Below are 23,332 nucleotides of genomic sequence, written 5' to 3'. Positions count from 1 at the left end.
CTGGAAAAATCCTGGCACAAATTCATAAACATTTCCATTCATAATTCACTCCAAATGCTCCCTCAATCCACCCCAAATGTGATTTTGAGAAGGAGTGCTTCCTAATGTTTTGCATGATTGCGTCATCGGGTAACTGTAATTGTTTGCATGTTGTGTTCGCTCTGAAGCATTGGAAGTGAGATGTTCAGGGTTAATGCTCTCAGCGGCGTGTAATGCTCTTCCCAGACTGCTGGAATAATATATAGTCTTGTCCGCTGAATCGCAGCTCTGGGAAATGGACGTGTTCTGCCGTTTTCCACGCTTTGGTTGTGCTGGAGACGGAAATGTAAAGAGCAGAGAGCTTTTACAGCAGCGCTTTGTCACTTAGAAACTCTGCAAGGAGTTAGAAGACCGCTATCTGTCTTTCTTTTGGCTGAGGACACATGTATTTTTGGTTCAGGGCTAGCTCTCTTGAAGAGATAGTTTAGCCAGAAATGAATGTTCTGTCATCGTTTACTCGCTCTTGTGTCATTCAAACATAATGAAAACAGATGCTATCAGGCTATATATATATAAATATATAAATAAATCATAACACAAATGGAAGACATTTGACAGGAATTTTAAACGAGTGATGATATCAGTATTACTAATAAATTACATTATTATTATTATTTGATCATGATAATTATTTAGTTATAGAAGTAGAAGTAATAGTAATAGTAGTTGAAAAGCACATTTCAAATAAAATGTATGATTTATAAAAATTTATATAATAATACAAATGGTGATTTATTCTATATAATAATTATTAATTGTTCATTTTAATATTGTTTTATTATTATTAGTAGTAATCGTAGTACTTAGTAATTATTTAATAATAATAATAATAATAATAATAATAATAATAATAATAATCATGGCAATAATAATATTATTATTATTATAAAACCAACTATTATATATCCATTAATGATTATTATTATTAAAAATATAAAAAACTATTACAATTATAACTATATTTTTTGTAATAGTTATCATGTATTTATTATTATTATTAATAATATTCATATAATTTTTTATTATTATTAATATAATAAATCATTATATATTATTTGTAATGCATTAATAATATATATATATATATATATATATATATATATATATATATACTACATTTATATTATTATTATTAATAATAATAATTAGTAATAGTAATTGAAAAAACACATTACAAATAAAATGCATAATAGTAATATTTTATTATAATTATTAATATTGATATTATTATTATTATTAGTGGTAATAGTTTTTATTTTTCTATAAATTAGAAAGAATTATAATCATTATTATTTTACATTTTACACTTTTCTCAAACCCTGCGTGCAACAAGCAATTAAACATTAAATATTAACAACAGACAGGTTAATTAACTACAGAAAGATAAATGACACTCTGTGTAAATGTGCACTTTTATGGTGTTTTCTTTGTCTTTTTGAGCTATCGCTGTACGTCTTTGGCTCAAACAGTCTTGGAATCACCATGTTGGGATTGATTTCATTCAGAGGTTTTATTATTTCATCACCAGCATATGAGGTGTTTCATATTTGTGTCATTTTGGAACACGACCCTGTTCTTTTGAAGCATATTATTCACATCTTCTTCCTATTAAAGGGTGTAAAAGCATTGTCCTGACTCTTTCAGAAGAGTGCAGCGCTCATATCTCAGCCAGGCCGGACAGCATTGTTTGTAGCGATAATAGAAAAGTGAAATTTGAGGTTAGCGACGCAACCAGCGGGGGATTCCAGAGTTCAGACGCTTTCTGGGTCTCTGTGAGATCAGTGTTAGTGTTTCAGTTCCCCACCACTGGTTTCTGAGTGCAGTACAAACCCTCTTTACTGTACAGCATCAGTAAACAAAATCTACAAGTTTGGATCCTTGTGCTTGGATGTTTAAGTTAATTAAAAGTGAAAGGGTGAACAGTTTATTTAGCTTTTTCCAGCCTTGTTCTTAAAGTATTAAAGCATGTAAAGGTATTTGTGGGATAGAAAATTCAATGCTATGTCTGTGAATATCAAGTTTGCAAAGATTGTTTGCTGACAACATACCCAAAGTTCATACAAGATGTAGATGAGTTTTTTTTTTTTCATCAGATTTGGAGAAATGTACTGTAGTTCATCAATGGATGCTCTGCAGTGAATGGGTGCCGTCAGAATGAGAGTCTAAACAGCTGATAAAAACATCACAATAATCCACAGCCACTCCAGTCCATCAGTTAACATCTGGAGAAGACAAAAGCTGAAACAAATCCAGCATTAAGATGTATTTAACGTCAAACAGGTTGAAATACTATAATCCATAATAACGCTTCCTCCAGTGAAAAGTTGTCTGGTCTGAATCAGGAGAGAAATCTGCACAGATCTGTGTTTACAAGCCAAAACAGCTCTAAACAGAGATGCTGATGGATTTTGAGACAACAAGAGATGCCCTTTTTCACTGGAGGAAGTGTTATAACGGATTATGGACTGATATTTCAGCCAGAAGCAGAAGTTAAAACTGATGCAATGCTACATTTCTCCAAATCTGATGAAGAAACAAACTCATCTACATCTTGGATGACCTGAGAGTGAGGAAAGTTCAGCAAATTTTCCTTTAAAAGTTATGTATTAATGAAGGCCACAAAAAGCTCTTGATTTATGGAACGATCCTAATATTGTGATTTAATCCATAATATTGTCATTGTACATAAAATGCATTACACTTTTGTTAATAATGTGTCTGTGCTTCCTTGCAGGAGCAGAATGGCCCCAAAACTACATGTGTTTTACAAGACGTCACTCCAGGAACTTATGCAATAGAGGTTTGAGCTTAATTCATATCATACACCATTAAATATGACCCTGGAGCACAAAAGCAGTCTTAAGTCTCTGGGGTATATTTGTAGCAATAGCCAACATTACAATTTATGGGTCAAAATGATCGATTTTTATTTTAAGCCAAAAATCATTATGATATTAAGTAAAGATCATGTTCCATGAAGTATTTTGTACATTTTCTACTGTAAATGTATAAAAACATACTTTTTGATTAGTGATATGCATTGCTAAGAATTCATTTGAACAACTTTAAAGATGATTTTCTCAGTATTTAGATTTTTTTTAGCACCCTCAGATTCCAGATTTTCAAATAGTTGTATCTCAAACAAATATTATCTGATCCTAACAAACCAGACATCAATGGAAAGATGATTTATAAATGTAGAAATGATGTATAAATCTCAATTTAAAAAAAATTGACCCTTATGAGTGGTTTTGTGGTCCAGGGACACATGAGTTTTACCGTTTATTGAACAAAGCAGGAGAAATTCATGATCTTATTCCCGCAGCTTCGTGATGAAAACAACACGACCAGAAAACAGACGCAGTACCACGTGAGCCAAGGTGAAGAACAGTGACACCTGTGTACTCTGTGCATGCTCTGCATCTGTATTTGCACTGATCTGATGTGGTTTGTGTTTGTTTCAGTGCATTCTCCGTGGGCCGGACCGATCCGTGCCATGGCCATCACCGTCCCGCTGGTCATCATGTCGGCTTTCGCCACTCTCTTCACCGTCATGTGTCGCAAGAAGCAGCAAGGTGCGTGTCCGGCATTAGTTTGTGTGGTATCTGTAAACCGATCGGTGTAATCTGACCAGGATTGATGCGTGATGCAATCTAAGCGTTCTTGAGTCAAAAGGTCTATTCTGGTGTCTAGATCAGTGTAAGTTTAGTATCATTGAGATACTGTTATAATGATTTGTTACTATTTTGAATTTATTTTTTATTGTATTTTTAGTAAATTATTTGTTATTTTGTTTTTTCTATTTTTTTATAATTTTTTTCATTTCAGTTTTTATTGAGTTATTTTAGTACATTAAATGAAACTAAATTTAAATTAGAAATATGGCAACTAGCTGAAATAAGTTACTTTTTTACACTTTCTTTCAGTGAATTTGTATTTTATTTGAAGAAAAAAAAAAAGTTTTTTACTTTTAGGCAGCTAGCTAATATAAAACAAGTGTAAGTTTTTATATTTGAGTTAATGTTTATTTTATTTAAAGTAACAAAATTATTATTTTTAAAATTATATTATTTTTAGTCAGAAATGCAATACATTTATGATTTTTTTTAATATTTTAAAATATATATTATTATATTATTTTTGTATTTTCAGCTAATGTTTATTTTATTTCAAATATATTTTTTCCTTTTTTTGTATTTTTTTGTTTGTTATCTAGCTAAATAAAATACTTTTATAGTTATTGCTTGGTTTATAGTTATCTAAATTATGGTTAATTTCATTTAAATAAAAACAAAAATACTTTTAAAATGGTTTTAGTTTTATTCGATTAGCTTAAATTTTTTTTTGGAATATTTCATTCTAATTGATATTTATTTTATTTCTATTAATGAAAGTTTTGTATTTATTTTTTATTTAAGCTTTAGTTTTATCTAACTAGCTGCAATCATTATAATATTTTATTTCATTTATCTTTATTTTTTTTTAGATGGCTTTAGATTTAGTTAACTATAATAACCCTTCTCTACATACATTCACTCTTCAAATCTGTACCTCCAGTATTTTAAGCTCGAAATACGTTGCATTTTTATTTTAAGGTGGATCGGGGTGATTTAAGGCAAAACCATCTGTGGCTCTAACATGGACAAATTAGGCTTTCCTTTCAGTTCTTACAGTGCTCTAAAAGCAGCTCTCATCATATGGAAACAATAAATGTGCTTTTTTCCCACTCGCTACAAATCTGAGTTGATCCTGGTCTCTGATCTGAATTCCTCTGCAGAGAACATCTACTCCCACCTGGACGAGGAGAGCCCAGAGTCTTCATCTCAGACCACGGCGCTGAGCGCAGACAGACCCTGGCCCAGACCCAAGATCTTCATCTGTTACTCCAGCAGAGACTGTCCCAAACACCTGGCCGTCATCCAGAGCTTCGCCTTCTTCCTGCAGGACTTCTGCGGCTGCGAGGTCAGCCTTTACCTCTCTGTGCTTCAAACATGAAACACACTGCCGTTCCAAGTAATATTTTTGTTCAGCAAGGATGCATTAAATTAATCACAATTGATGGTAAAGATGATTATAATGTCGTAAAATATTTCTATTTGAAATAAATGCTGTTCTTTTGAACTGTCTGTTTTTTAAACAATCCTGAAAAATTTAATTTACCACCGTTTCCACAAAAATATGAAGCAGCACAACTGTTTTCAACATTAATGAAAATAAAAAATATTTCTTGAGCAGCAAATCAGAATGATTTCTGAAGATCATGTGACACTGAAGACTGAAGTAATTAGGAATGCAGGAAATTCAGCTGCGCATCACAGGAATAAAATACATTTTACAATATATCCAAATAGAAAGCAGTTGTTTTAAATTGTAATAATATTTTAACATTTTACTGTTTTATTTTTGATTAAATAAACGCAGCCTTGGTGAGCAGAAGAGACTTCTTTCAAAAATAAAATCTTGGACTGGTTTGAAATGTTTGCAGATGATGCCCTCTAGTGGCAGAAGAAAGCTCACTCAAATTATTCCACAGATAGTAATCCAGATGTCAACATGAAATAAGAAATTAATTAATTTACTTTCCTCTTACTTGTTCCTGCTCATGAATCATCAGTGATTGTTATTCTAAAGAAAACACTTTACTGCAAGGTTTCATTTGTTAACATTAATTAACTACATTAGTTAGTATGAACTAACAATAATAAATACTTCTACAGTCTTCATTAATCTTAATTACTGTTAATTTAAACATTTATCAGTGCTTTTTAAAATTAAAAGTTGTATCTTTTAGCATTAGTTAATGCACTGTGAACTAAAGTGAACAAATTCAATGAACTATTTTTTATTTATTATCTAACAAGCTTTAAGGACCCTCTGAGGTTTTCCACCAAAATAAAAGTCCTATAGTTAAATGTTTGAAAGCAATATAAAATATAGACAGCCATAAATATTATTATTATTATTATGATTTATGGTTAAATTATATAAATATATACTATATATATATATAATTAGATTATTTTTTAAATAATGATGAAATACAGTATTTTGAATATTATTATACAATTATTATTACCTTTATCTTTTACAGTACAATAGTTATATATTTCTTCATTGTTTCATTTTATAATTAAATTATAATTAAAATATATGAATAATAAAAAATATAAATAAAGCTATTTTTACTGTTTTAAATTGATGAAATACAGTATTTTGAAAATTATTATTGAATACTTTTTTTTTTACAAAACTTTTTAATTGAGTGTTTAATTGTTTTTAATTAATAATAATAAAAATATTAATGTATTATTATTATTATTATTAATAATAATAAAAACTGTATTATTACTGTTGTTTATGGTAAACTAAAAATAATCATCATCATCATTTAAAGTTATTATTTTATTAAAAGTTTAAAAATCTTTTCTTTTTTCTTTCTCCATCTGTTGACATAACTCCTGTCACTCTTATGCTTTTAACTCTTAAGTTGTTGAATCACTGTGCTCTTTATCAAGACACTTCACCTGGAGCCACTGTATTATAGTCTCCTTTTCTTGACGTGTGCGTGTGTGTGTGTGCGTGTGTGTGTGTGTGTGTGTGTGTGTGTGTGTCTGTGTGTGTGTCTGTGTCTGTCTGTCTATTTCTGTGTGTGTGTGTGTGTGTGTGTGTGTGTGCGTGTGTGTGTGTGTCTGTGTCTGTCTGTTTCTGTGTGTGTGTGTGTGTGTGTGTGTGTGTGTGTGTGTGTGTGTGTGTGTGTGTGCGTGTGTGTGTGTGTCTGTGTCTGTCTGTGTCTGTCTGTTTCTGTGTGTGTGTGTGTGTGCGTGTGTGTGCGTGTGTGTGTGTGTCTGTGTCTGTCTGTGTCTGTCTGTGTCTGTCTGTTTCTGTGTGTGTGTGTGTGTGTGTGTGTGTGTGTGTGCGTGTGTGTGTGTCTGTGTCTGTCTGTTTCTGTGTGTGTGTGTGTGTGTGTGTGTGTGTGTGAACGCTCAGGTGGCGCTGGATCTCTGGGAGCACCTGGAGATCTGTAAGGAGGGTCAGATGTCGTGGCTGAGCCGGCGTATCGACAAGTCCCACTTCATCATCACTGTCTGCTCCAAAGGCCTGAAGTATTTCGTGGAGAAAAGACACCGTAAAGGCAAAGCCACGTCGAAGGAGAACAACCGAGAACCGACCGCATCCGACTCCGCCGGAAACAGGGACCTGTTCATCGTGGCCACAGCGATGATTGCAGAAAAACTCAAAGAGGTGCATCAGAAGTCCTCGGACCTCTCGCGCTTCATGTCGGTGTACTTCGACTACTCTCACGAGAGCGACATACCGACTTGTCTCAGCCTGGCGCCTAAATACAAACTGATGGACCAGCTTCCTGTTCTGTTCGCCCGGCTCCACTCTCGCCAGCTCAGTCTGACCGACCGCGAGCCACAGCCGCCCAACGTCAGCAAACGCAACTACTTCCGCAGCAAATCTGGCCGCTCGCTGTACGTGGCCATCTGTAACATGCACCAGCACACGGAGCAGGAGCCCGACTGGTTCGAGAAGCAGCTCATGCCGCCTCCGCTCCCGAATAAACGCCTCTCTCCTCCAGAGAAGCTGGACTCGGGGCTCGTCCTGAACGAGGTGAAGCTCAAACACCCATCGGAGAGCGACTGTCCCGTGAGGAGCAGTGTCCTGATGCTGTCTCTGAGTCTGTCTCAGGAGAATCTCGGGGAGGGTTCGTCTCATCAGGACACGGGGTCGTCTCGTCCCGACGGATCGGTCAGTCCGGTGGAGATGCCCAGAGACTCAGGGATCTACGACTCGTCCGTCCCATCCTCAGAGCTCTCCATCCCACTGATGGACGGACTCTCGCCGGACCCCGACAACTCATCTCTGGCCGACAGTGTGTCCTCCTCCTCGGGACTGGGTAGGTATTTAACATACGAGACCCTGGAGAACAGTCTTAAGTCTCTGGGGTATATTTGTAGAAATAGCAAAAAATACATTGTATTGGTCAAAATTATAGATTTTTCCTCTAGCCAAAAATCATTAGGATATTAAGTACAGATCATGTTCAATGAAGATATTTAGTAAATATCCTACTGTAAATAAATCTAAACTTTATTTTTTTGTTTAGTAACATGCATTGCTAAAAACTTAATTTGAACATCTTTAAAATATGACTTTCTCAATATTTAGATTTTCTTGCACCCTTAGATTCTACATTTTCAAATAGTTGGATATCAGCCAAATATCGACTGATCCTAACAAACCCTACATCAGTGGAAAGATGATTTATAATTCAGCTTTCAGATGATGTATACATCTCAATTTCTAAAAATGTACACTTATGACTGGTTTTGTAGTCTAGGGTCACATATGTAATGTATATAAATGTATAATTTCATTGTAGGGAAATAATTCCCTTACCTTAATACTAAAAGTATTACCTTTTGATTTTTCTGTATTTACATGCGCTTTCATTTTCATACGCACTTGTGCACTTGAAAACAACTGTACGCAGTTGTAAATAATATATTAGTCTATAAAAAAACCGAAAGGATTTACAGCTAGAAGTAAAGAATATTATATTATACACTGTTGATCTGCGAAATAAAACAATGTTTATTATTAAAATTAATATTATTATTAAATAATTGTTTGCCTTGCAGAACAATAGTATTCTTGCTATAGTAATTTAATTTAATTAAAAAAAATGTAACTATAAAATAGAAATATTATTTTGATTAATTCCAACAACAACAATACTAATGGTTTTTATTTATTGATTAATATTTATAATTTAATTAATAATAAAGTTTTGTTAATAATAATAGCAATAATAATATTAAATACATGCTTTTTATTTTTCAGTTCAGTGGGATGATTGCAATAATAATTAATTTTCTGTACATTTTTTAATTACTATTTTTATTCATATTAATATTTTATTTTATTTAGTACTGTAGTATTATTGCAATAGAAATGTTTCTTTATTAATTACTTTTTGTTAAATTAATTTTTATAATTTATATACTAAAATTGATCATGATTATTATTATTTTTAATGCTATTTTTACAGTACAGTATTTTGATTGCAGTAGTAAAACATTTTCTGATTGATGTAGATTTGAAGTTTAATTTTTATCACTTAAATGACTCTAAAATTTAAATGAGTAATTACTATATTATAAATGTTTTTGGCAGATATATAGAGCATGCATGTGTTTTTGTGAGTGCAGGTGATGAGGAGCCCCCTGCTGTCAGCTCTCTGCACTGCGCAGCTTCCACAATATGCAAAGCAGAGCTCCATCACGTCATCCATCAGAGTGAAGGACTCATAGCCGCTGCCTCCACCTAGTGGCCTTCAGCTGTAACTGCATCGCCACTTTAATTCCTGTTCTCACCACTGACTTGGACAAGATGCCAGCGAGTCTTCAGAATCCCTCATCAGGCAAACGATTGAACATTGAGGTGTCTGCAGGCCTGTGTTTTCTCGAGGCGCTTTTTAACCAAAGCAGTTGTGTATTTAGTATGCAGCTGAGTCTGTGGTATTACAGCTATGACCTTCTTGCCTTAAAAGTGCCATGAAGCTGTGGACATGAGCGTGCTGTGCTGAATCTCAGTCGTTTTAACATGTTATTTCACTTTTATTTATTGCATTAACGTGCTTCAGTTGTGGGATAACATTTAAAAAGCAACAGACGTGTGTAGATTAGCACTTTGTGTTTTACACATTAGCCTGGGTTTTGTTTCACTGAAGCGGTTTGGAGGCACTGCTCAATTTTAGAAGCTTTTTAATGATTTTAGGCCTTTATTTGTTTTAGATGGATCTTCAAGTTCAAAAATGTTGACAGCAGCATAAACGGATTAGAGTTGGTCTAATGTTGGTTTCTGACAAAGGGAAGTACAAGCTAAACAACTTGAGATGTGCCATTCTGTTAACTTTCTGAGTTTTATTTGTCTACTCTGTTTATCCAGGTTTTGTACAGTTTTTTTAATATTAGAAGTGATTTCTACATTATATAAACTTTGTACTGTTTTATAGTACTCTAATGTAGGGGATACGACTTAATAAAACTAAGATTTATATGCATTGTGACGGAGTTATTTATATGTGAAGTGCGAAAATTCACATGCTTGAAAAATCTGTTCACATTTTTGTATGCTAAAAATATGCATATAAAAATAAGACATGACCAAAAACTTTAGAGTGACATTATAAGTGATTTATATTATAAACTATATACAGTCGGTTATTTTAAGCTAAAAATATCCATATGAAAATGCAAAAAATAATGTAGAGGTGTTTAAATATACCAGTAACATTTTAAGTAATTTTCGTTTACATATATTGTTTTTTTTTGTATGCTAGAAATCTGTGTATTATAAAACTATATAATAATATCCCAAGTGGCGAGATGATTAAAAACTCCACAATAACATTTTAAGTGATTTTTATTAGCATATATTCAGATTACTTTGTGTGCTAGAAATATGCATATAAAATAAAATATATATTAAATATTACAAATAATGAAAGGTGATTAAACATTCCAGAGTGACATTTTTAAGTGATTTATATTTGCATACGTTTTTTTTTTGTATGCTAGAAATGTGCATATAAATAAAAAAAGTAAATTACAAATAAAGGTAACATTTTAAGATTTAAAATGTATATTATTTTTGCTAGAAATATACATTTTAATCACCAATATTTATTTAGTTTATTTGCATGTCTCTGTTATAAAGATCTGCCCATATGCAAATATTAATCACTTTATACACACAAATACAAATAATGAAGAAGCGATTAAAAACTCCATAGTGATTTTTTTTTTAGCTGATTTATATTTGTAATTATTGTCGTTTATTGATCTCAAACCACACAGCCCTGTAATCTGCTGAATCCTGGAACCCAAGTGATGTGAAAAGTTTGTATGAAGAGTCATTTTCCTTTTCCACAAAACAGTAGACCGGGTGTCCTCGCTCCAGGAGGGTTTTGGCCATCACAGACACCAGTAACTTCGCGTAGCCTTTCCTTCTGTGTTGTGGTAATGTGTAGAGCAAACCAAGAGCAGCGTGTTGGTACACAAGCAGCCAGGAGACGGGCTCAGTGCTGCCCTCCTCTATCACACACAGTGAAGGATTGTGGGTAATGTAGTTCAGCACAGAGTTGTAGCTGTTACTGTCTCCACCGTATTTCCACGTGCTGTTTACTAGATGAGCGTGAGCTGCACTGAGCGGAGTCAGTCTGAGTCCAGCATAACTGAAAACATGGAGCATAAGAAGATAGATATTCAAGAAGGTCCCAAAGTCCATGGGTTTTTTCAATAGGATTTTGGTTAAATCCCTAAAATAAGGTCTGTGGTTCACACAGGCTCAAGATACTTTCAGTTTTTATTCTACGACATTAAACACACCAGTTACACCCACTCGTGATTTTTTAAAACCATTACGTTTCTTAAAAAAGACGTTTGTTAACAAGTTGCTAAATGGGACAACAGGCGCTGTCAGAGACATTCAACGTCATCACACAGAACAGTTTATCAATTTACTGTATTTTCCAGTTGTAGTAATACAATTAATTGTAGAATAACCAATTAATCTTTATTAGTGTCCAACAATGTTTTTTGTTTTGCTTTGAAATGCAACAAGTCTTCAGATGGAAGATGTTTACTTATTGCTTTCCTACTGATCCAGAGACTGGGTTCATAAACTCATATTATGATTATTTCATGTAAACACCATATTTTCCAGCTTAGTCATGGTGAAAATGAAACTTTATTGATGGATAGTGCTTAAACGGCTCATTCTAACACACCCCACGTCTATATCACAATGTGGGAAGATTTTCTTAACGCTGCCTGAATGTTCACACAAATAAAGAAGGTGGCTGTAGTATTGTTGTTGCTGGCATCATTTTGTAGAGAAGCTGTGTGTTTCATTGTGAAAGTGAAGCTACTTTGTTTTTCCTTCCGAAAGAGGACACAACTAGAAATCAGTGGTTAAGTTGTATTTCAACACCGTTCCAGAACAGTCTTAACCAAATATTCAGATGTGAACAATAAATATTGGAGGACTGTTTCTTTATCCTGTGCACAAAGGTTGTTTCTAAAGTGGGCCAGTTATAACTTTGCAAGGACAGTCTGGCACATCTGACTCACAGTCTGTAAGTATGTTTTCATATTTAAAGAATTAGCCACTGATGATTCAAACATGAGTTTTGAGCAGTGTAGAGTAGGCTAGTTGTTTGTTGTTTCTCCGATAACAAATGTAGACATGGCTTTGTTTATGCAGCGCAACACGCAACGAATAAAAACACAGTATAAGTCATTATAATCAGTAATTTCCCCACCGGATGCAACAAATGCCTCGTTTATAATGGGTTTGATTGGTTTTGTCTTGTTGTGTCACATGCTTGAGGTATTTGGCCAATCACAATGCACTGGATAGCTGGTCAATCAGATCACACCTCGCTTTTGAGAATGATGAGTTTTGTAAAAATCGACGTTTCAGAAAGGCGGGGCATAGAGGATCAACAATAATGTACAGTATATGGAAAATAATTTGTTTTGAACCTTAAACCGCATAAACACATTGCATTACACCAAATACTAAAATAATGTTATTTTTAGCAACGTCATATTAAAATATTATATGACCTTTAAAGGTCAAATAAATCACATACAGTTGCTTTCAGCCTTAAATAAGATAACACTTGAGGTTTAAGAGTATGATGATGATAGCACCTCTCTTTAAACAGCAGCTGTCGCTCATCCTGCAGCAGTAAGACATTCACCACTACTTGAACTTTCCAGGGAAGTCCATGTTGATCCGCAAACTCCTGAACTGCTTCTAAATGCCTGATGTCAACCCCTAAATGGCAACCAACAGGTTTGTGCATGATTTATTTAGTCACAGTCACAAAACTAGTTATTTCAGGCAATTATTTTGGTTAGGAATAGAGTACCTGCTAATAATGTGAATGCATGTTTATTGATCAGCCCAGGTGTGTCCAGAAGGGTTTTCAGACTCTCTTTGCTCTTTGAGTAGATGCTGTATATGTTAAAGTCTCCTTCTCGATCCTTTGTTCCCTGTTTTTTTTAAAAAAGCACTTGGATTTTTAAGAAAAAATGCATTCCACATAGATGAACAAATAAATAAAATGTAAATGTATAAAGTAAATAATATTTGTATTTAATATAATTTGTTGTGATTTACATATTGATTGAACTATGTGACAAATAATAGCTAAATCATAGTTATTTTGGTATTTTTATGTATTGTTCATTTTCTCTTTTTTTATATGTTATAGTAATTGTTTGTGTTTATATATATATATATAGCTTTATTTTCAGTTTCAGTTTAGTTTCAGTTTTTAATAATTGTATTACTTTAACTTCAACCTTTATTTTTTATATAATTATACACATATAACATTTATATAATTTACACATTTTTTATGTTTGTTGCCATGTTTTAATTTTCATTAATTTTTAAGTTGAAGTTTTCCATCTAATATTTGTTTTATTTCAGCCAACAAAAAATTATTTTTAGTAGTTTTGGTGTACAATAACAACACTAAGCGTTACTTTTGCATATGCCTTGGTATACTACAAATGCCACAGTTAAACTACGGTTTTTGTTGAAACGTGGCTAGTTTTTTTAAACAAATCATAACTGTCTGGATCTGTAAAATAATGTTACCTGAACTTTGGGTTTGCAAATAATGACATTGAAATCTGGCCACTGGTCTGCAATAACCTCCAGATTGTGTGGCTTTCCTCTGGTTATGTTGAATATACAGCCATAAACCTGGAAAACAAGTGAATATTAACCGGCGAGTGAAAATAAAAGCTGTGGTAGTCCGATAGGTTAAACCTCAAGCTTTCTGAAACCTTTCTAGAATCAGCAAACCTTAATGGACTCCGGAAAACTCTGCTTCAAAACGCTCTCGGCTTGTTTGAGCTCCTCGGTTCCAAGAATGATCATTTTGTGCACATAAACTATTCACGGAAAACAGATGACAACAAAGGGTTAACAAAAACTCATGATGCCGAGTGCAAAGTCAGGGCAAAACAAAACAGCCGTGCATTTCAGTATCAGATTATAGCAGCAATATGGACGATTTATGTTAACGCAGCATGCAAAAGTGGATCATTTCTATTAAATATTAACACTTTCATGCTCTTCAAACCAGCCTGATGTGATGTATTCAGCTTCTTATTCGCAACTTCTTATTGACGCTATCCGTTCCACCTTAAAAACGCGACGCTTCTTATTTCACGCTTTAAGGTAGACACCGTCTCTAGGTGTGTCTATATTTCAGAAACGAACAATAAACTATTTTAAAACGTAAATAACGCTGAGAAAAGAGCGAAAGCGTACTATAAACATTAAATCTTATTACAATTCTTTCTGAATACGAGACACAAATAGAGACGGCTCCTAAGTTAAGCGTGAATAAGAAGCTAAGAAACGCGGAAGCGTTGTGTTTTTAAGGTGGAACGGATAGCGTCAATAAGAAGCTGCGAATAATAAGTTAAATTCAGCCTCGCCCCCCCCCCTTTTTCCAGCAGGCGATATTATGGACTGCTCGGCATTGGGGCCTGATGCATGCAGCTGGTCTGGTCATGTGACATGGCAGATGATGTAAACACAGCAATGCAGCTGCAGTGAAGAATGAGAAAATACTATATGACATGTAGTTTCTGTAATGGTTTGTGATGAAAAAGCTTCTTCTCTTCTAGTTTGTGATGAGTCTGAATTTAACCGAAGCGTGAGCATCTGTCTGTCAGCAGGATGCAGAAACCTGAGAAGTTCTTATGCAGCAGATAAATAGAGGTGTGTTAAAGTGTCAGGAATTTATGGCTATTAATGTCTCCACCCTCATTCTGAAACACCCAGATGATTTTTGGCTTTGCCTTTGTTCCCACAGATTCACAAGCTGCTGACATGGTTTGCCTTCTCCCCCTTTTTGCATCAGTTTTCTCAGCGTTTATTGTCTCAGGAGACAGAGTGGAGCTAAATAACAACCAAAATGTCATTAATGTTGCAAACTTTGCCATGGATGTCCACAATCGTATGAGTAGCTATCCGTACGCCTTTAAAGTGGTGGATATCATCTCAGACACAGCTCAGGTAAGTGTCATGTTCATCATATAACATGCATCTCCTTTCCTCTGATGTATTTGATAAGAGCGAATGTATGTATTTGTGTATTGTGTATTTGATATTGTGTTTGTTGCAGCTCTATCCTCCTGCACGGGTTAAATACATTCTACAAATACAAGCTGAACAGACGGTCTGTGAGAATCACGCCAGTGTGAATGTAACAGACTGTGCTTTACAGTCTAATGCAGAGGTGAGAAATGCATTTAATATTAGATAATATTAGATTAAATTAGAGTTCAGAGTTGGTATTTTCTTTGGTGTTGTGATGCATTTAATTCTATTTTTATATGAGTGAAGAACACTAGTACATTAATCTATCATTTTCTGTTTCCGCATGTATATGTTAGGTATATGTAGTTTGCTCCCACAATATGTATGTATATATATATATATATATATATATATATATATGCATGCATTTTTAAGTTAAATATGAATATATGAATAGATTATCTATATTCACAGAGTTTTTACAACTATGAAATTCTGCTTATGTGCATATATTTTAGGCGTATGCAATTTGCACTTAGTATAAATACTAATGTAAACTATTCGAAATTGTCTAATAAAAATGATTTGCATGTTATTGAAAAGTGTAAATTAATTTAACTAATCCAAAATCAATTTTGCATACATTTTTATTGTAATGTGAATATATAAATATAGTATATATACATATTTCCTAACAAATCTATGTTTTCTTGTTTGTGTGATTTCTTTTTTTTCTCAGTTCATGACCTGTTCCTTCACTGTCATTGCGGTGCCAGGAAATAATTATATCCCCAAACGACTGCTGTCAGATCAATGTGCCTGAAAATTATGCTGGAGATGATTTCTAATGGTGAAATGTTGTTAGCAAAGCATGCCAATTTGTGCCTCATTATATACTTTGTGGCATTTAATATGCATAACTGTCAGTATCTTATATTTTTGAAGCATTTAAGATGTCATTTTCAAGTGGTACATAATAGCCTGTATTTCTAAATCTTTGAGTCACATGGATTTTGTCTTGTCAAAAGAGAAATAATTAAGCAAATTAATTGTAAAACTTGAATCTTTTGGTGTCTTTAACTGTGTTTTAGTGATTTAACATATTTGTATATTGTCAGGCTAATAATAAAGAAGTTGTTGGCATTTCAAAAAGACTAGTCTATTTTTAATATTTAACTACCAGTTTATGGTTTAGGAAGATATGAGGGTGAAAAATGATGACATCATATTCATTTTTGGATGAACTCTTTCTTTTAAAATGATGCAGTGACACTGCTCTTCTGTGACTTTTATTTTGGAATGTTAAGTTCACTTTCACTCTGAAGCAGTGAGTTCAGCTGCTGTCTGTCAGATCTGTGTTGCTCATATCAGGAGAGGCTTCAACACGTCTGTGCTCAGGTGAGATGTGAGACTTGTGTGTTTTACAGCATTTAGCATGATTCTGAAATAACTGTAATTTAAACAAGAAAAGCAGAGTGTTTTAAATATGATTTTCAAATATGTTGCAAATGGCAGTTTTCCAATGCTGTATCTTTAGGCCACTGAAAGTGTAAAAAGTGCTATTGTATTATTATTATTATTATTATTATTTATTTATTTATTAGCCCCCCCCCCCCATCTGCCTTGATGGAAAAACTTGTCGTCTTTTAGATATAGGTGTGGCGGGGGTCCTGTTGTGCCCCCTTTAATTTAAATAAACATTACACATATGTGTACCTATCTCCCGGTTTCACAAACAAGGCTCAAGCTAGTCCCAGACCAAAATGCATGTTTGAACTGTCTCAACTGAAAATATCTTGCTCTGACATATTTTAAAATATGTCAGTGTTATTGTTTTGTGTCAAAATGCACACCTGTAATGTTATCTTCCAAAGCATTTTTGTAAAAGTTGCTTAAATATGTTCATTTAAATATGGCTTATGGCTATGGAACCGGGTCTATATGTACCAAACTTGGTGGTACTTTTTTTCCTGCCATGCCTTGTTGAATTTTATGTTGAGACCATTATGCCAAGACATAGAAGATGTTAAATTGTGAATCAATGTTTGATATTTTAAATGGTTTGTTTGTGATGAGGTGAAATTAATGGTAAAAACAGGAAACAGGAAGTATCTGTTCTACTTCACCACAAAGAATACTGCATTGTTCAAGGGTCTGTAAATCTCAAGCTTCACTCAAAGCAGGTCTATAAAACACACACACACACACACACACACACACACACACACACACACACTTTTAGAACTGAATAGACTTGTTTTATTCGTACTGTGTAAGATTACATACAGTACTAATTTAATTGTGTAGTTTAGTTCCAGGTTTAAAAATACAGGTTAAGATACTCCTGCCTTATTTCTTAATACCCGCCTTACAAGTTGAAGTGTATAAGTACATTCATCCTGGGTGTATTATTATGATTTTAATTCATGCTTGAATTTCTTTTATTTTTTTTTGTCCCTTAAGGTTTCGTTTGGATAACACATAAGAAAGCAGGGAAAATGGAACCAGGTAAAGTTCACCTGGCAATTAGAAAAAATGTCAAATGTATTTTGCTTTTGATTGATACAACCATCTAACAAGACAGAATAATGAACTTTGAACATTTATCTTGTGCACAACTGTCCTTTATGTATAATACTTGCATGTCACGCCCAGAACGACTGATTTGTTTGAAAACACATTTCAAAAACATTTTATTTTAAGCCACATATGGGTGGTCTGTAAAATATTTTTGTGTGTACTATTTAATTATATTTTCAGACTTCATGTTTGTTGTTTGTCTTTTCAATGTCCTCATTTTTTTTTCTGACAGAAATAAGAGCTGTTGTTCTGGGGTGGCAAAAACCTGACAAAGACTCAGTGATAAACAGCATTTTAGGTGATGAAGTTAAGCCTGACAAATACTTTGTTAAGTCTTTGCGGAAAGATGGTGAAGTGAACGGAAGGAAGATATCTCTGATTAATACTCCATGTTGGTGGGAGAATTTTGATTTGCAAGACTCACCAGAGGTTGTTAAACAAGAGCTGGTTTGCAGTGTTTTCCTGTGTGAACCAGGGCCTCACGTCTTCCTCATAGTCATTAACCTCAGTTTGCCTTTTACTGAAGAAAACAGACTAAGCATGGAAGAACACCTTGGTCTCTTTGGTGAGAAAATCTGGAGACACACCATAGTGATCTTTACAAGAGACAAATCAAAGAAGGACAAATCTACTGAGCAGCACATACAGAATCAAGGAGAAGATCTGCAGCAGATTCTACAGAGATGTGGAGAAAGATATCATGCCTTTGATTTAGAAAATAAAGGTGATGCAGTCAAGGACCTGCTTGTCAAGATTGATGCTGTTGTGGCAGCAAACAATGGCAAGCATTTTGAAACACATGATGAAGTGCTGCTTGACATTCAGAGAAAGAGAAATAAAAACAAAGAGAAAGCAGAATCCAGACAAAAAACAGTTCAGGAAAAAAGAGACCTACTGAAAAAATTAAGTAAGTACAGACTTGCAGACATGTTACCAGTCAAATGTTTGGACTAAAGGCTTCTGCTAAAAGGCTTACAATTAGTTTTGCAGAATTATGACTACATATGAATTTCTTTACAAATCAAGCATTTTAAATGTTTTTACACTGTTCTAAAGCATATTTTAGCCCTGGGTTTAACTCTGCTTTTTACCTGGGGTTATGAAACGCTGCTCTAGGGCTATTATCTATAATAAAGGGATAGTTCACCCAAAAATGACAATTTGATGTTTATCTGCTCATCCCTAGGGCATTCAAGATGTAGGGGACTTTGTTTCTTCAGTAGAAGACAAATGATGATTTTTAGCTCCACCCTGGCAGTCTCTCAGTCATATAATGCATAACAAATGGTAACAAAATCTATGAGAGTAAAAAAAAACATGCACAGACAAATCCAAATTAAACCCTGTGGCTCGTGATGATATGTAAATACAAAAATGATTGGTCTGAAAATGTTGTGATTAATCACTAACCCCATGTCATTCCAAATCCGTACAAGCTTTGTTCATCTTCATAACACAATTTAAGATATTTTGGATGAAAACCTGGAGGCTTGAGACTGTCCCATAGACTTGACAGTGTCAAGGTCAAAATAATGTATGAAAGTCATTGTCAGAATACTCCATCTGCTATCAGACGTGCAATCTGGGCTATATGAAGCGACGAGAACACTTTTTGTAAGCGAAAATAAAAATAATGACTTTTTTCAACAATTCCTTTGTCAACAGTCTCCTCTGTGTCTCTCCAGATCACCATATGCTGTGCATGCTCTTTTGTGTTCTCCACGCCACAATGCGCTGTTTCTACCTGTAGCTACTGTATTTATCTTTGATTTGAAAGAAAACAGTGCATCCTTGTGGCACAGGTAATACAGAAGAGCATACACATCATACAGTGATATGGAGAGTATATCCATAATGTCTTAAAAAAAAATCTTAAATTGTGTTCCAAAGAGGAACAAAGCTTTTACGAGTTTGGAACGACTTGTGGGGTAAGTGATTAATGACAAAATTTTGCGCCACTGTCCTGCAGAATTTGCTTCAATCCTAATTAAACACACCTTAACCAAAGTAATCAAGGTCTTTAGACACACTAGAAACTTCTAGTCAATTGTCATGCAACTAGTTGAGCTGTAGGACATTGGCCCTCCAGGCACAGGTTTGGTCACCCCTGCTTTAAGAAAAAAATCTTGATCGGAGTCAGCAATATATAATGAGGACGCACTAAAACCTTTGTGTAAATGGGTTATACATATGCTGCATTTTTCCAATCAATGACACTGTAAATGTCCAAATAAGGACATTAACCTTGGGTTTTAAATGGATGAGTTCAAGTGAGCATACATCATGAACACACTCAATGTTCCCCCTTTAAAAGTGTTTAAAAGCATCCCAGTATGCACCTTATGAAATTGGTTGATGAATGTCCAGCTTGAAGTAGATCTAGAATCTAGACAAAGCAGCTGAAATATAAGATTTTCATTTGTATCACATTTTCATCACTACCTCATTCCTACCTGTATGTCCATTTATTATTTTAGTTCTCATGACTTTACAGATAAAATCTGGACAAAGGACAGTTGTAATAATGACTAGAAGTGTCTAAATGTTTGACTGATAGTGTGAATTGCAAATGCCTTCAAATTATTTGTATGTTTTTATGTTTGTTTATTTGTTTTTTTGTTGTAGACGCTGTGGTTCCGCTCCCAGAACTGAGAATTGTTCTGCTGGGTTGGATTCTGTCTGGGAAGAGTTCAACTGGAAACACCATCTTCAATAATGAAATATTTCCAAAAGGAAGAACTCAAAACTGCACATGTCACACTGGTGTAGTGAATGGCAGATCAGTAACTGTGTTGGACACTCCAGGCTGGTGGAAGTATTTCTTCGACCCAGAATACACACAGGCTGCAATCTTGGAGAGTGTAGGCCAGTCACGACATATGCAGTTCCCTCACGCCATGATCTTGGTGGTTCCTATTGATACTTCATTCAAGACTGAACTGAAAAGAATCATTAAAGAGTACATGGTCACTTTTGGAGAAGATGTCTGGAGACACACCATAGTTCTGTTCACGTGGGGCGACAGATTTCCAGACATCTCAATCGAGCAGCACATTGAGAGTGAAGGTGATGCTCTTCAGTGGCTGATTCAGAAATGCAGGAACAGATATCAGGTCTTTGACAACACAAACAAGAATAACCGAGATCAAGTCACAGAGCTGCTCCAGAAGATTGATGAGATGGTGGCAGAAAACAGTCTGTTCTCCCTCAACCCTCAATGTGCGGCAGAAGAAAACATTCATGACGCTGACACACAACAAGATGAGGACATAAGTCTGGATGCTGACCGTGTGCTGAAGTTACTACAGCAGGAGTTTAACAACAGGTTTAAGGAGATCAAAAGTCGACTAAAACACTTAGGGATGGATTTCACTGATTGTATAGAGACTGAAAGTAACCATAGCATGTCAGACCCTCCAAACCGTAAGTCACTATTAAAATAAATTGCAATTTCTTGTCTAATACTGATATTATAGCAACAATAAGGACCAAGCACAATACACCACTATTACAGCATATTAATGTAATCATTACACATTTTAATAGGCTTTTTACCTGTGTATTGATTGGCTATTGATAGTTTTTTTTCCTGAAATGCAAAAACAACTAAAGAGCAACGTATATTCTAATTTGGCAATACATTTTAAATGTCTTAGGATGTATTTCTAGCACTTTTTGTGCACACTTTCCTTTTTCAGTCTCAGCTGATGAGAAACTCACGGAGAAGATTAGGAGAGAAGTAAGCAGATGGGAAGTAATTTTAATGGAAGCTTTCACGAAATTAAAGAATCCTAAAGCATCATCTGGTAAGTTATTTAGATGTTAAAGAAGACATGTTTTCTTTATCTGGATTTTGATTTTCTAAGAATGCATTTTTTTATATATATGTCTTGAACTAAGTTATTTTCTTGTTTGAGATCACATTTTCTCCTGCTTACATTTTCATATTCACAGATCCACATGAGAAGGTGTTTTGGTGGCTTCCAAGATGTGATAGACACATCATTGCTCAATTTGGAAGAAGCTCCAATATTAGCAGTCCAGAAGATCCAGAGCCCAGTCGTAGAAAAAGACGTAGAAAACAGTTTGCAAAATGAAGCACTGTTTAAACATGTTTTATATACTAGTATTTTTTCCATTAAGTACTAATACTTATTCATTAGGTACTAGTGCTTATTCTTATTATTTTGGTGTGCCAATTGAGGACATGAATTTAAGTATTCTGCTTTATGCAGATGACATTGTTTTGATAGCTGAAAATGAAGTGAATTTACAAAATATGCTGAATATAATGAGTTTATGGTGTAGTAAATGGCGTCTCACTATTAATAGTGAAAAAACACAGGTTGTTCATTTTCGGGGGAAAGGTGAATTACAAAGTATTCATACATTTCAGTTTGGCCCTGTGCCCTTGAAGTATACTCATCATTATAAATATCTTGGTTTTGTTTTTGATGAAAATATGAAGTTTATAGAGGGAAGAAAAATACTAGCAGAGTCTGCAGGAAGAGCATTAGGTTCCGTGTTGAGCAATATGAAACTGTGTACAGATCTTGGTTTTTCTACATTTACACAATTGTATAAATCTTTGGTTGACTCAGTTTTGTTTTATGCTGCAGGAGTTTGGGGTTTTGAAGAGGTTTTTGATTGTAACTCTGTTCAAAATCGTGCTTTAAGGTGTTTTCTTGGTGTGCATAAATATGCAGCAAATGTAGCTGTTAATGGGGATGCAGGATGGGATCCATGTATTGTAAAACAAAGGTGTGAAATGGTGCGATTGTGGAACCGTCTTGTCAGTCTGCCAGAGGAAAGGCTAACTAGGAAAATTTTTAATTGGGACAGAGTAAAGCATCACCCCTGGTCTGGAGAGGTTTCAATAATATTGTTTGCATCTGACTTGCATATAATGTATCAAAATAATCTCCAATGTAATATAAATGTTGTCAGACAAAGATTAAGTAAATATGAAGATCAATGGAAACAGGATATATGGAAGAAGCCAAAATTAAGAAATTATGTTCAGTTTAAGAATGATTATGTTACAGAACCTTATATTTTCCTAAATCTAAAGAGAAGGCAGAGGTCCCTCTGTGCTCAAATGAGAACTAGTACCTTACCTCTGGCAGTGGAAGTGGGTCGATTTAAAGGTACACCTGAACATTTACGTTTGTGTGAATTTTGTGATCTCCAGGTTGTGGAAGATGAATTTCATTTTGTTTTTTATTGTCCTTTATATTGGGACATAAGGGACTCTCTTTTTGAATCAATTCAGTTAAAAAATCCTGATATTTTCTGGAAATATGAAGGGGAGATTTTGTGCGGGCTGTTTGAAAATGATGTTTTTGCTTTGGCGAAATTTATAGAAAAGGCCTGGTATCTGCGGCAAAGTATTCTGTATCCCATATGAAAAGTCATTTTTATTTGTATGTGTACTTATTTTTATGGATTTAGTTATGTTATGTTAGGTTCTATGTTACGTCACGTGGCTATCTGGAGATAATTATTAAATTATTACTGTAGTGTCTAATAAGCCCATGAGGGCTGGGCACCTTGGTGCTTGACACGTAAATAA

The 23,332-nt window shown here is 34.3% G+C and overlaps 3 protein-coding genes across 3 annotated transcripts in view; 2 read left to right on the top strand and 1 right to left on the bottom strand.

The window, feature by feature from the left end:
- il17rd (interleukin 17 receptor D) overlaps nucleotides 1-10,108 on the top strand; it is a 43,624-nt gene extending 33,516 nt beyond the window's left edge. The window contains exons 8-13 of the mRNA XM_059537559.1: nucleotides 2,774-2,839; nucleotides 3,365-3,419; nucleotides 3,504-3,614; nucleotides 4,817-5,001; nucleotides 7,027-7,939; nucleotides 9,255-10,108. Coding sequence (XP_059393542.1) covers nucleotides 2,774-2,839; nucleotides 3,365-3,419; nucleotides 3,504-3,614; nucleotides 4,817-5,001; nucleotides 7,027-7,939; nucleotides 9,255-9,373 — 1,449 coding nt within the window. The 3' untranslated portion in view covers nucleotides 9,374-10,108. The remainder of the gene's footprint in view (nucleotides 1-2,773; nucleotides 2,840-3,364; nucleotides 3,420-3,503; nucleotides 3,615-4,816; nucleotides 5,002-7,026; nucleotides 7,940-9,254) is intronic.
- A 129-nt stretch (nucleotides 10,109-10,237) lies between these two features.
- On the bottom strand, nucleotides 10,238-14,581 carry si:ch73-106k19.2 (glycine N-acyltransferase-like protein 3). Its single transcript, XM_059538004.1, has 5 exons — nucleotides 13,933-14,581; nucleotides 13,723-13,830; nucleotides 12,986-13,109; nucleotides 12,765-12,891; nucleotides 10,238-11,281 (listed from the first exon to the last, which is right to left on the bottom strand). Exons 1-5 carry the CDS (start codon nucleotides 14,005-14,007, stop codon nucleotides 10,873-10,875), a joined length of 843 nt encoding a protein of 280 aa, XP_059393987.1. The 5' UTR covers nucleotides 14,008-14,581; the 3' UTR covers nucleotides 10,238-10,872.
- A 3,097-nt stretch (nucleotides 14,582-17,678) lies between these two features.
- On the top strand, nucleotides 17,679-21,857 carry LOC132126201 (GTPase IMAP family member 4-like). Its single transcript, XM_059537335.1, has 4 exons — nucleotides 17,679-17,688; nucleotides 20,386-21,183; nucleotides 21,459-21,566; nucleotides 21,715-21,857. Exons 1-4 carry the CDS (start codon nucleotides 17,679-17,681, stop codon nucleotides 21,855-21,857), a joined length of 1,059 nt encoding a protein of 352 aa, XP_059393318.1.
- The last annotated feature ends 1,475 nt before the right edge of the window (nucleotides 21,858-23,332 follow it).

This window comes from Carassius carassius, chromosome 44 (genome assembly GCF_963082965.1).
Source record: "Carassius carassius chromosome 44, fCarCar2.1, whole genome shotgun sequence".
Classification (NCBI taxonomy): domain Eukaryota; kingdom Metazoa; phylum Chordata; class Actinopteri; order Cypriniformes; family Cyprinidae; genus Carassius; species Carassius carassius.
This window is presented reverse-complemented; position numbering and strand designations above follow the sequence as displayed.